We start from the raw sequence: 14466 nt of genomic DNA, 5'->3' as shown, positions 1-14466 counted from the left end.
CAAACGTCGCAGTGAAATTAAAGAAGGTTCAGAAAACAAAAACAAAGACAGAAACAGAGAGCCAGCGATGAGGTAAAAAGCATTCCTGAGCAGAGAGGTGAATGCCAACAGGACTTCGCACATAATAGAGGTTGTCAAGGGTCAGACTGTGAAGGAATTGGGGAAGGCACAGAGAAAGTGGAGGCTAAAATGTGCTTTAGAAAGATTCGTTGGACAGAGAATCTGTTGGGTATCAAGAATACAGCAGGAGTAACAGGCAGGACACCACTGCGACCGTTCTCGGCGGTGCTGATGAGGACTGAGCACGAGGTGAGAGCAGTTGAACGATTTTAAAAGCACTGATAATGTTTGATGGGCATAGCTGTAGTTTGGGAAATATTAAGAAACTTTTATAATTATCCAGCCAATTGTGTTAGAGGTGGAGGTTTACGTGCCTAGTCATCTCCGCGCTACAGTAAAGAGATTAGAAGAGATTAAAACTGTGCAGGGTGGAAATGGGGGGGGGGGGCTATCTGCTCAGCCTGTCAACACCTTTGTTCCTTTCTGGCTGTTCCACAGAACAGAACACACAGCCCCCTCCTATCAGCTCTGAGTCCCAACTTAAGGCAAAGATAAGAAACCTGAGGATGACCTACTTTCCTTTCAGTCTACTAGCTGTCCAAGATTGCAGGCATTTTATTCTCTTTTAACTACTGCCACCTAGTGGAAAAATGAAATTGTTTACCTGTGAAAAATACAATCTGGTTTTACCACCTGAAATTGGAACTGTTCAAAAAAATCTAAAGCATGGAAATCATGGAAATAAATGGTCAGCATCTCTCATAGAGAAATCCTTGAACTTCTACAAGTTGGAAAACTGTTGAAGTAACAGTATTTTACTGTATTGCGTCACAAGTTGCTGCCGCATACATTAAAAGCAGGAAATTCTTACTAAGCAAAAGTATACAGTCTTCTCCAAAAAGAAAATATGTTGAGGGGGGTGACACTCACAATTAAGTTGTTTGCAAACTCCAGGAATACTAACAGTACCTTCCAGTTCTCCATGTTTATTGGTAAGAACCCTTTAATAAGTACAGTTGCCTTGAAACAGAGCGTACTGCCTTATGAGAGGCTGAATTCTCCATCACTGAACAGGGCATATCACAGAGGAATTTATGCCTGAGGGAGAGGATCGTCTGCAGGACCTGACAGGAACCATTCCACTCTGAGGTTCTCTGGAGTCATCATATTTACTAGTCCATGAGCACAAACACCGCTACTAACAAATTCTGAAGGGCAAGGAATCCATTTGTTCCCTGTTGCATACTCTAAAGCTAGTACAACATTCAACACATAGATAATTAATATCTGTTAACAGGAGGAAATTTAATTTCGATTATATTGAAGCATAAGATCAAAATGGTTAAAAGTACAGAATGGAATCGGAGTGCCTGGGTTGCAATTCTAGTGTTGCCATTTACTAGGTTTAAGATTTAACTTGCATGTGCCTCAGTTTCTCCTGGGATAAAAATTGGAGAGTGTTTTTCACAGTTTTTACGAAGATTAAATGACTTAATTTATGTAAAGCAATTAAAATAATGTATGTGTTAGATATTATTATTATTACTACTGTTATCATGTAATCACTGAATAACATGTATTGAGGCCCAAAACAATAAAGACATATATATATACCACAGTTAGAACCAGAGAAGTGGTCACTGTTTTAATAATAAATTGTAATGTTCTCAACCTGTACAGAAGATTGAGATTAAAAACCCAATCTCCAACTTGAAGACTTAAATTGATTATAGTCTTCAACAATGAATCAGGGCCAGACTATCACAAAATATTATTACATAAATATTTGGTTAAGTTAAAGGAAGTTTTCCGTCATCCTAAATATCGTACAGGATTTTCTATGCAATTTATACATTAAGGTAATCTCAAATGGTCATTACAAAACTAAAAACCGTCACAATTATTTTATTAACAAATTCTTTTTAAACTAACTAGCCATAATCCCTTCCTGCAATATTCTGCAACACTCCTAGAATAACTATTTTGATGCCTTCCTGTCCCAAGATCTGTCACCAGCCCTCAGAATGACTCTGTTGTCTTCCTATCAAAATATGCACAAGAGTAGGGGGCTGCTCAGGATACAAGTGTCACTCACATTAAGTTCCTCCTGCGAAAAGGAAAGTTTACTTCTGTCTGGGGACAGGACAGTGCATCCCAGCTCGTGACAGTCAGAAGAAGATGGAGTCAGCATGACTCATGATGTGCCAGAGCAGACTGTGGGGAAGGCTAATTACTTGTGGGGAATTACTTGAAAATTGGGCTTCTTTCCCACCAAAAAAAAAGAAGTTGTTCTCATGTTTTTAACTAAGGTAAGTGCCAAGGCCAGCAGCGATGCACAGGGTCTGCTGTTAGGTCAACAGAAAAGACACCAGGGGTCTATTTCATTCAGCCGGGGCAGGATTTTATGCTTCAGACCTTCTTTGACATAACCTTCTTCTCTCATCTAGTCTAAAAGCAGCCTACTAGCATGTTTCCCTGAAAATAAGACCTAGCCAGACAGTCAGTTCTCACGCGTCTTTTGGAGCAATAATTAATACAAGACAAGGTCTTATATTATTTATATCATATCATCTCATATCATATCATATTATATAAGACCTGGTCTTATATTATAGTAAAATAAGACCGGGTCTTATATTAATTTTTGTTCAGAAGACGCATTAGAGCTGATTGTCCAGCTAGGTCTTATTTTGGCAGAAACACGGTATCACTCTGTCTATCCATGTATGAATTAGTCATTTATATAGGTATTTAGTCAGCTGGTACCACAGGATCCCCACCTTCAAATAAGTGGAGCACTTAGGAACGGTGAATGGGTAGCTTCTGCGAAAGGCCAAAGTCTCACCCAGAAAACAATGAAAGAACACAATTCAAATAAACTTCATAGAAAACACAGTAAATTGCAAATTACAGGAATGCGATCTTGCTTCAAACTCAGACATAAAATACTCATTGGGACTGCAACAAGAGTAAGTTAGCAAAATTAATTAGATCCTTTAGATGCCATTTATTCCACATTTCTAATAATACATTTTAATCATGAATTCCAACCTAAAAAAAAAAAAAAAGGGAGGAGACGTCATCAAAATGGCGGCGTGAGGTGAGCCTCTGGAAATCTTCCCTGGAATTTACAACAAATTGAACAACTGTAACTCCACAAAACACTCCCTGCACAGCAGACAGGCAAGACGAAGAGGCTTACTACTGAATTCACCTAAAGTAGTAAACAGAACTGCTGAAACACATGGGCTCTGAATCTGGTGCAGGAAGAGCTTTGGAACTTCAGAAGCTCTCCGCATCCCCACACGGATGCGGCACCCTATGACCAAGGTGAACTGTTAACAGAGTTGAGAAACCGGCCTTTCAGGGAATCGCTTTATTGTGTGAGAAGCTGGAATAGTGCAGAGAAAACATAACACTATAGTGTGAGAGAGAAAGAAAGGCTGCAATCAGAGAGAAAATAAAACAGTCTACCAACACGTACTGGAAAACAAAAGAAAGACCTCTTCCTATCAACCTGTTGCAGAACCTACTCCTGCAGATGTCTAGGAAGAGAAATAACAAATCATTAATTGCCATGAATAACCATGGCAACAAGACAGCTCAGAAAGAAAGTAAAAAGTCTCCATAAAATGAACTTAAAGATATGGAAATATGTGACTTAAATGACAGAGAATTAAAGATTGCAGTTCTGAAAAAACTCAACGAGATGCAAGAAAACACAGAAAGGCAGTTTAATGAACTCAGAAACACAATCAAAGAACAACATGAACATTTTACCAAAGAGATTTAAATTTTAAAAAAGAACCGAAGAGAATTTCTGGAGATTAAGAACTCAATAGAAGAAATGAAGAATGAAATAGCCAGTTTAGGTAGTAGAGTTGGCCAGATGGAGGAAAGAATCAGTGACATCGAAAATAGAAACTTGGAAATGACATGGATGGAAGAGGAAAGAGACTTGATACTTAAAAGAAAGAATTCTACAAGAATTTTCTGAGTCCATCAGAAAGAGCAATATAAGAATAATGGGCATACCAGAAGAAGAAGAAAGAGAGAAGGGAACAGAGAGTATATTCAAACAGTCGATGAGAACTTCCCAAACTTGTGGAAAGAACTGGATCCTTGAATCCAAGAAGCAAATAGAACACCTAATTACCTCAACCCCAACAGGCTTTCTCCAAGGCACACAGTATTGAAGCTGTCAAAAATGAATGACAAAGAAAGAATCCTCAAGGCAGCCAGGGAAAAGAAGAGGGTAACCTACAAAGGAAAGCCCATTAGATTATCATCAGATTTTTCAGGAAAAACTCTGCAAGCCAGGAGGGAATGGAACCAAATAGTCAAAGTATTGAAAGACAGAAATTATGAGCCAAGAATAATATACCCAGCAAAGATATCCTTTAGATATGAAGGAGGAATAAAGACCTTTCCAGACATACAGAAGCTAAGGGAATTTTCTAATACACGACCTGAACTACAAGAAATACTAAAGGAGGCTATTCGACCACCAACAGGGACAATTTGTGGCAACCAAAATATAAAAAGGGGGAGAGTAAAGGCCTGAACTGGAATATGGGAATGGAGAAAGTAAGCATGCTGAAGAAAATGGAATACTCTAAATATCAAACTTTCTTTTACATAAACTTAATGGTAACCACTCAAAAAAAATTCAGAACCGAAATACATACTGTAAGGAAGAAACAGAGGGAAAAATCATAGAATATCACCACACAGAAATAATAGACAACAACAAAAAGACACAGAAACAATGGAGACACAGTCTTACCAGAAAACTAAAGATATAATGATAGGAAATCCTCACTTATTAATAATCACCCTAAATGTAAATGGACTGAACTCACCAATAAAAAGGCACAGAGTAGCAGATTGGATCAAAAAACTAAACCTAGCTATATGCTGTCTCCAAGAGACACATCTCAGCTACAAGGACAGGCATAGACTCAAAGTGAAAGGGTGGAAATTGTCACTCCAAGCAAATGGTATCCAGAGGAAAATCAGCTGTAGCAATACTGATATCAGATGAAACAGACTTCAGGGTGAAAAAGGTAACAAGAGACAAAGATGGACATTTCATAATGGTAAAGGGGACTATCTAACAAGAAGACATAACAGTCATCAATATTTATGTCCCCAATCAGGGAGTACCAAAATATACCAAGCAACTACTAATAGAACTAAAGGGAGAAATTGACCAAAACACAATTATACTAGGGGACCTAAATACATCATTGACAGCTATGGATAGATCATCCAAACAGAAAATAAATAACGAAATAGCAGCCCTAAATGACACATTAGATGAAATGGACATAATTGACATTTATAGAGCACTTCATCCTAAAACATCAGACTATACATTTTTTTCTAGTGTACATGGAACATTCTCAAGGATAGACCATATATTGGGACATAAAACTAGCCTCAGCAAATTTAAGAAGATTGAAATCATACCAAGCATATTCTCTGATCACAAGGCTTTGAAATTGGATATCAACTGCAAAAAGAAAGCAGGAAAAACCACAAATACATGGAGATTAAACAATATACTTTTAAAGAACGACCGGGTCAAAGAAGAAATTAGAGGAGAGATCAAAAGATACATAGAAACAAATGACAATGAAAATACATCCTACCAACATTTTTGGGATGCAGCAAAAGCAGTTTTAAGAGGGAAATTTATATCATTATAGGCCTATCTCAAGAAATAAGAAAAATCCCACATAAATAACCTCACGTTGCAATTTAAAGAAATAAAAAGAGGAGAACAAATGAAACCCAAGGTCAGCAGAAGAAAGGAAATAATAAAAATCAGAGCAGAACTAAATGAAATAGAGAACAAAAAGACAATAGAAAAAAGTAATGTGATAAAGAGCTGGTTCTTTGAAAAGATTAACAAAATTGACAAACCCTTGGCTAGACTCACTAAGATATAAAGAGAAAAGACACTAATAAACAAAATCAGAAATGGAAAAAAAAAGTCTTGCTAATTTTCATATATTTCCAAAGTAACATGTAAGCTGACCTTGCCTAAAGCTTTGGAAAAACTTCAATCCACAAAATTTACTTAATCAAAATGAATATAGCACCACTTCTAGTCTGAATCTTACTAGTCTATTCTAAGTGCTATTTTTAAACTAACAGTTTTTGCTCTATGGGGACCCAGACATTAATATCAAAACTAATTTTATATTTAACAGTTATTTATTCATAATATTAAATATGTTCTCTGTCCAGAAAACTTTACACCCTTGGTCTATTATAAGAGATTTTAAAGAAAAATAAATTGAACAATCGGTGGTTCATCTGCATAATCCTATCACTGCTCTGGCATTTTATATCCCAGAATATGAAGGTACTTTTACAAATATACGTCATATTATGTACTTAATTTAAGCAACATGAGTGCTTATAGATCATTTAAACTGGGTACACACAGGCTGACTTTCTAACAGCCACAAACATAATTCAGTCACAATGCTCAACATGCTGTACAATATTAACTGAACTCTAACTCCAAGATGAAAAGTCAGTTTTTAATAGGTTTTTTTAAGTGTTTATGTCAAAAATTCAGTTGAGAGTGGCTTTTCATGGCTGGGGTCATCCTGACCTAGCCATACAAAGCAACCCAGCTAGTTTACTGCTTTCTGGCTGCACTGTCAGAACAGAGGTACTCAGACAACTTGTTGACATTTTAAAGAAAGTCCAGCACTCCTAAATGGTCTGAGGCTGACAGTAAATCACAGGGAAAATGGCTTGAATGGCTTGAACCGCCACAGGTGAGGTAGTGTGGTGTCATGGAAATATCACTGAATGAGGAGTAAGAAGACCAGGGCTCAGGCTGCAGCTCTGCCACCCATCACTCTGGAAAGGTGGCTGAGGGGATGACAGGGCAACAACAACACTGATGGTTAAGCTCGGCCAAGCCACAGAGATGCTAGAATCAAAAACACCGAGAGTCGAGAAAACCAGGTTGGGTTAAACAAGGAAAAGAAACTCAACTTAAAATATACTTCACATATATTTTATGTGAATATACCGGGGGGGTGGGGGGGTTCCAAAAAAAATGTATACACATGGCTTGTATTCATCTTTTGTCATCAGTATACATGGAGTATTACAATTTTAATACAGTTTTTTCCTTTCTTAAAATGTGTACACATTTTTTGGCACCCTCTGTATATGATCCTGGGGGATCAAAAATAGATCTATCATTATAGAAACTGAAACACAAATGTAATGAACCTCAATCAAACTACATTATATTCTTTCTTTCAAAGAAATAGAAGGGAAAAAAATGATTTAAAAATTGGCATGAATAAGTAGTAAAGCATAATGGTAAATACTTTATTTACCATTGAAGAACTGGAAAGATGGTTTGAAGTTGGAAAGGTCCAAAAGTATAATAAAGGACTGGACATAAACATTACCATGGAAAAAAATACGACAGAAATCCCAAAATGTAACTAGATTAAACAAAATCTGAAAAATAACCTCCAAAAACTTAAAAGTCTTAAAAATTTAAACACACACACACCTTGAGACTAACAGAAATACCTGAGATAACAGAAAAGACCAAGACTAAGGAAACCAAAATTAACGAAATGATTGGGGGGTGGGACTTCCACACAAGACCATGGAAGGGGGTATGAATAATGCATGAGGCGACTATGAATTGCCACTTAGGAATAAGTCTTAAGAACTCAAAACACTCTGCCATAAAAAAGAATGAAATCTTGCCATTTGAGACCTAGAGTGTAGTATGCTAAGTGAAATAAGTCAGACTGAGAAACACAAATACCATATGGTCTCATTTGTATGTGGAATCTAAAGAATAGAATAAATGAGCAAACAAAACAGAAACAGACTCATAGATACTGAGAAAAAACTGATGGTTGTCAGAGAGGAGGGGGGTTAAGGGAATGAGTGAAAAAGGTGAAGGGGTTAAATACAAATTGGTAATTACAAAATCGTCATGGGGTGTAAAGTGTAGCATAGAAAATATAGTCAGTATTGTTGCAACAACTATGTACAGAGTCAGGTGGGTACTAGACCAATTGGGGAATCACTGCATAAATTATATAAATGTCTAATCACTATGAATTACACCTGAAACTAATACAAAATAATATTGAACGTCAACTGTAACTGAAAAAAAAAATAGTTTTTTAAAAAGAACTAAAACTACCAACTCTAAAAGCAAAGAAAGGCTTTGTAAATTCTGAAAAAGAACATCAGACGAACAGGAAATAATGATTAGGTACGAACTCTTGGGGGGAAGAAAAGGCTTAAGGAGAATCATGCAAAATGAAAAGAAATAGAGTAATAACAGCTAAGTATCCAGCAAAGATGAATATTTCCTTTGAAGAGAGTAGAATATTTAAATCTATAGGACCTAAGGGAAATTGTCAACAAAAACCTACAGCTAAATAGATAATTACATATTTGAAAATACCAGGGGTGCCAAAAACATGTATACACATGACTTGTATTCATCTTTTGTTTTCCACTGTGAAGGCACACGGTGGAAAGTTCGCGAACTTCATTGTCCGACCTCGTATATTGAGTATTACAGTTTTAATACAGTTTTTTTCCTTTCTGAAAATGTGTATACATTTTTTTTGGCACTCTCTGCATATGTAAGCAAATAGTAAAATGGTCTCAATTATTAGGTTTAATGTGCGAATCTCTTCTTTTTACATCCACATGACTGTTTTGCTATAAAAGGGCGTGAAGATATTTGTTTCAATAACTGTTATAAAAATTCTTGTCCTTGATCCCTGTTCTCTGGACAGCCATCACACGAGCTCCCTAAGCACATCTAGAATAGTAAGCTTGTTCAGACTTCACAGTCACCAGGGGCCTTCGATTTCATTCCTCATTCCTATTACTATTCACACAACTTTAAAGTTTCATGCTTAAGCCTTCAAGAAGCAAATATGAAAGGCTTTAGAACTATTACACCCTACCATATTTATAGCTTTATTAGTGAAAATAATTGTTTCTCGAAGTGCTGCTGTTTTAAGGCAGGACTAGATTTTATATAATTAAGTACAATTTCAAGTATCTAGTTGACCAGTAAGCCCAAAATGTACACTTACAAAGAGCAGCGCCAATATGTACAAAGTACTCACTTCAATGGCCTCAGTTTTTCCTTCACGGGGATGTGGTGTTCTCGGGTAGATATCAAGAAGATGTGGTGGCGAATCAAAATGTAATCTTTTGAGATTTCTTTTAACAACATCTTTACAATTAACTTCATCAAAGTTAGTCCTCCATAATAAAACCTATTAAGGAAATGAACCACATTGGCAGTTATTGATTTGCATGTATAAGCAATAGAACGGATTTTTTAAAAAATAAATATACAGAATTGTCTCTCAAAATAGTCAGGAAGGCTAGATATATATTTCAACAACAATACTATTCCTCAATACTTTTTTTTTTTTAAGGAGGGAAAGATTGAGCATTTTGAATTGCCTTTGCGTCCAGGTGACAATTCATATTAAATTCATATTACCTTAAATCCTCTAATTTTTTTTTTTAAAGCTCAAAATCATGTTGTCCACTTTATTCAGTAAGTCTGGCTATGAATGACTTTTGGTCATTTCAAATAAATGCAGATTTTTCTACATAAAAAATTTACATTTACCATCTTTAAGAGCCTTAGCATTAGAAAAATCAGACAGACAGACAAAATATTAGGCAATAATTCAAGTGAAAGTGCCACACCAATATCAGGCATTCAGTGAGTGTCAGCTACATGTACAATTAAGTGTAAAGATGAGCAAAAGAAAATAACTGCTGTTTGAGTTTCAAAACCTATGAGAACGGGCATTGTTTCAGCTATGTAATAGCAGACTTCCTGGCATTAAATTAAAATGTAAACTCATAAATACTCATCTTAGCATATACAAACTAGCTGGTTGTAAAAATCTTTGCTGAGGTCTTGGATTCCTTTACTCCAACTGAACCAAAGAGGGAGCTGAAAGATTTACAAACCTGTGCATCCGCACCTCCGGATGAAAATAGCTCTCCACCTTTGGAAAATGAAACAGTAAAGACAGGTCCCTAAGAAATAAATAGAGAAAAGAAAAAGAACTTGATGATGTTTTTCTGATGGCCAAGAGGGCTGTGATTGTTAATTTTTTCATGCTAATTTATGTAGACTAGATATGCAATCAGTCTGCTAGAACATATCTACTTGCTAGCAATTAATGCAGGCAGGGTAAAGATAATCAAAGAACCAACCCAATTGTATTAAAACACATATAAATGATACTAAATGAAAAGGGAATTTTAATAAAAATAATACACCTTTTCCTTTAAAGAAAGGCTTGTACATGTGCACGTTAATAAGAATTTGTTAAAATTTTCTGACTTTGGAATCTTTATTCAACACATCCCTAGCAGAAACCGAATGGTAACTCTGTGAGTAATGGAAATGAGGCGATATGAACAGAGGCCATTTCCTGACCACCACAGGCTTCAATGAGCCCGCCCTTCACGTGGGCAGCAGTGAGCCACTAATAATTTCAGGAACACAATAGAGATGGGAGGAGCGCTGTGAATGATGAAAATTAATGTCACAATTGTGAGAATGATGAACTGAAGTTAAGAATGAATGGTTGGAGGCCAGTCAGGAAGTTACTGCAATGATCGGGGTGAGAGGTAATGAGGATTTGGAATTGAGCAATGGCTGTGAAGTTGGACAAGATTACACCTGGCCCAGTCACAAGGTGCACAGTCTCTAGGTCAAGTTTTCAATCCAGATAAGAGCAATTACCTTGTTTCACTGCAAATAAGACCTAGCTGGCCAATCAGCTGTAATGCGTCTTTTGGAGCAAAAATTAATATAAGACCCGGTCTTATATAAGGTATTGTATTGTATTTGTTTTGTATTTGTTTTTGTATTTGTATTGTATTTGTATTTGTATTGTACCTGGTCTTATATTATATTAAAATAAGACTGGGTCTTATATTAATTTTTGCTCCAAAAGACGCATTAAAGCTGATGGTCCGGCCAGGTCTTATTTTCGGGGAAATATGGTATTTCTCAACTCAAAAATATCAGTATATTCTGTTTTTTAAGTGTGTCCTTAATCTATACAAGAAAACTTTGGAGAAATACATCTTATATTTTTCAAATAGACCATCCCAAAGAATTACTGTATTTTGCCATGTATAATGTGCACTTTATTGCCCAAATTTGTGAGGGGAAAAATAAAGATGTGTATTATACATGGGTAATTCCATATCTATGTAAGTGTTTTTAATTCTTTTATTTATGCTTATGAATTAAAAGTGTAACTCTAGAAATCAATAACAATATCCGTATGCAAAATAATACCCTGGAATATGATAACCGGTTTTGTTGAACTTATGACGAACTTGAAACAACAAAGAGTTCTGGGCCTTCTATGATGAGTAAATATTGTAAATTTGTTACTGGTACATAAAATTTCTTGTACCTTGTATTTGTCCTTGTATTTTGTAATTATTTGTTAAATAAAATTTCTTGTACCATAATATGTTAAAAAAATAAATGCAAAAATTCCTTTATAATACAAAAAACAAGTACCTAAATGTAAACAAATAAAAATTTGAATTAAAAAATTAAAATGAAAGATTTTCCCCCCTGAAAGTTTGGGCCAAAAACGTGGGTGCTCATTATACATGGGAGTGAATTATACACGGCAAAATACAGTAGGTTATTGTAGCCTCATAAAGACCTTCTGCTCCAGACTGTGGAAAATGCCATCTTTTGTGTACATTTTTTCTCCTAAAATATTGTTTATCTTTTTTTCTATTAATTTGTACTATTTCCATGGGTATTTTAATCCTTGGTTACTTTCATTTGTTGTTTATTCAGCTTAAATCCGTACATATCTGAGTTGGCTAGTGACTATTTCTGCTTGACTCTAACACAGCTGCAGAACAAATGATAAAGCAAAGCAGGAAGCCAGGCAGGATATATGAAGGCAGAAAGACGACAAAGCCCATTCTATTTCTGGATATAAACTGCGTATACTTAATTAAAAGGAAGTATCGAGACAGGAGAGAGAGAGAGAGAGAGAGAGAGAGAGAGAGAGAGAGAGAGAGAGAGAGAATGCATTCTAAAACATTTAGAGAATGTTGAATCTTTACCCAGAAAGGAAGAATAGTTTACATACTTAAAAAAAGTTTTTCTTCAGTGTGTTATATGGCAGGTTTTTTTTTTTTTTTTTTTTTTTGTGTGTGTGTGTGTGTGTGTGTGTGTGTGTGTGTGTGTGAAAGACAGAGAGAGAGAGACACTGAGGTTGAACAGAATCAATAAATAAGACCTCTCTTCCCCACTGGGTTCTAAATGAACGGAAAATAAGAAAAGAATAAGGTGCATGAGAGTCAAAATATCATCTTTCTTACTGATAAAGGCTTGTAAAGAAAGAATGTGGCTTTATCTATGGGCAAATAGGCTTTCTAGAACTGAATCCCACAACGAGTCAGCTTTGAGTGCCTAGTCGCAGCCAGACTGGACAAGGAAAGGCTTCCCCACAAGAGGTATCAGAGGAAAACAGCGAGGCCACGCTTACTCCCAAGAGTAGAAGGCACTGGGCTCTCCTTGGTAACTTTCTCCTTCTACTCTCAGCAGAGCAGTGAAAGAAGTGACTGAGGGTGTGTGAGAGGCCAAGAGTGTCAGAGCTAGTGGGACAGCCTCCTCATGAGAAGAAAGATTAGAAGAAGGGAGAAAATTCATCTATCTCCACGTAACCAGTCAAACCTAAGCTATATTCTGATGAAGATAGCAGTGGAGGATTAATCAAATGGCCACTGAAAGATCTAAGAGTTGCTTCCAAAGCATAAAAACACAGCCTTGGAAGCAAAAAACATTTTTATGATAGCAGCACTGTATGCTACACTTGGACAAATAATAAAGACATAATAAAGTGCATCAAAACTTTAAAATATGTATTATTTAAAAAAGAAAAATCTTGGTGTTAATACCATATGTCCTTCACGGACGGCGGTTTGGTAGTTACCAGAGGGTAATAGGGGAGTGGGGATGGTGGAGGAGGGGAATATCTAATGTATGGTGATGGAGGGAGAGCTGACGCTGGGTAGTGGGCACGTGGTGGGATGTATAGATAATGTATTGTAGAGTTGTGCACTTGAAACCTGTGTAAATTTACTAGCCACTGTCACCACAATAAATTTAATTAAAAAAAATACCGTATGTCCTTGAAGAGTATATATGAGCCTTCCTTCTAGGAGATCCAGAATCTTAAGTGTACCATCTGAAGAAGCAGTGATGAGATAGTTACCCGAAGGATGAAATGATACACAATTAACTCCACAGCTGTGAACTGATTTGTAGAAAATAAAGCAAAAGTTTCAGAGAACAATTCTTAATTCTATATATGCCCCTTTTCCCTATTAGCAATATTAGGTTGAGAACAAGAATCAATTAGAGACAATGTCACCGCAACACCAAAAGTCCATGCAGCTCATTAAAACCAATGAGTAGTTTGGCATCATACAGCTTAAGCTTCCAGCTAATGAGAAAGAATAGCTTTAAAAATGAATGTCATGGAAAGATCACCTTGTTAACCACATAACTATAAACTCTTCAGATATATTACAAAACAACCAACAGTTGATTACTATTGGCTCACACAAGGTATACAACCCAACTTTAAACTAAATTTAGTAATCAATTAGTGGCTTGGTACTAAGGGGTGAAGAGTGTGGTGATATATATATCTGGAGAAGGGCTTGCCAGCTTGAGAATTCATTTCTGAACACCATCCTTCCAAGAGGAGGCAGTATAACACAGTGATAGAAATTTCTTCTTTGATGTACTTTGTAACAGAAAGACCCAAGTCAGTCCCATCAATTCTTTTCGCAAGTCACTTGTCCTCTTTAAGCCTCAATGTCCTTATATTTAAAATGGGGGTAATAATAATAATACATCTTAGCGCTGTTGTGAGGCTGTAGCAGTGTTTGCTACGTGGTAAATATTTCACTTATTAAGAAAGGGAAATGTGGATTTAATATAAATCCAATACAAACCAAGAACTGATTCATTTCTCTTTTAACTTCAATACATAGGCAAAGTAGGACGTTGTTTTCCACCAGTTATAACAAGTATTTATGCTCACATAACTGCTTCTGAGTCGATTTCTATCCCTGACTGCTCATAGAATGCAGATAAAAGAGTTTGAAAATCTCACAGTAACTTCTTCTTCTTCTTCTCTTTTTTTTTTAAGTCCTGGCATAATTTTTAAGGTCCCTCCACCTCCCTCTCCACTCTGGCATCTATGCCAGCCTCTCAGAACATGCTGTAGATGGGCCTGACTGTTCTCTAGTCGGTTCAAAGGCAGCCTATGCCTCAGTAAGAGAGCCATGCTG

The 14466-nt window shown here is 36.3% G+C and overlaps 1 protein-coding gene across 11 annotated transcripts in view; it reads right to left on the bottom strand.

The window, feature by feature from the left end:
* POC1B (POC1 centriolar protein B) overlaps window positions 1-14466 on the bottom strand; it is a 138231-nt gene that overhangs the window by 80670 nt on the left and 43095 nt on the right. For 10 of the 11 annotated variants that reach the window (XR_012493899.1, XR_012493897.1, XR_012493898.1 and 7 more), the window contains 3 exons: window positions 13288-13421; window positions 10081-10149; window positions 9213-9365 (listed from right to left, as the gene is read on the bottom strand). Coding sequence is in view for 8 of the 11 variants with exons in the window: in XM_019742145.2 (XP_019597704.1) it covers window positions 9213-9365; window positions 10081-10149; window positions 13288-13421 (356 nt within the window). In the remaining 3 variants the exon portion in view is untranslated. The remainder of the gene's footprint in view (window positions 1-9212; window positions 9366-10080; window positions 10150-13287; window positions 13422-14466) is intronic. The other variant, XM_074325301.1, reaches the window with a different exon arrangement.

Source organism: Rhinolophus sinicus, linkage group LG02 (genome assembly GCF_036562045.2).
Source record: "Rhinolophus sinicus isolate RSC01 linkage group LG02, ASM3656204v1, whole genome shotgun sequence".
Classification (NCBI taxonomy): domain Eukaryota; kingdom Metazoa; phylum Chordata; class Mammalia; order Chiroptera; family Rhinolophidae; genus Rhinolophus; species Rhinolophus sinicus.
This window is presented reverse-complemented; position numbering and strand designations above follow the sequence as displayed.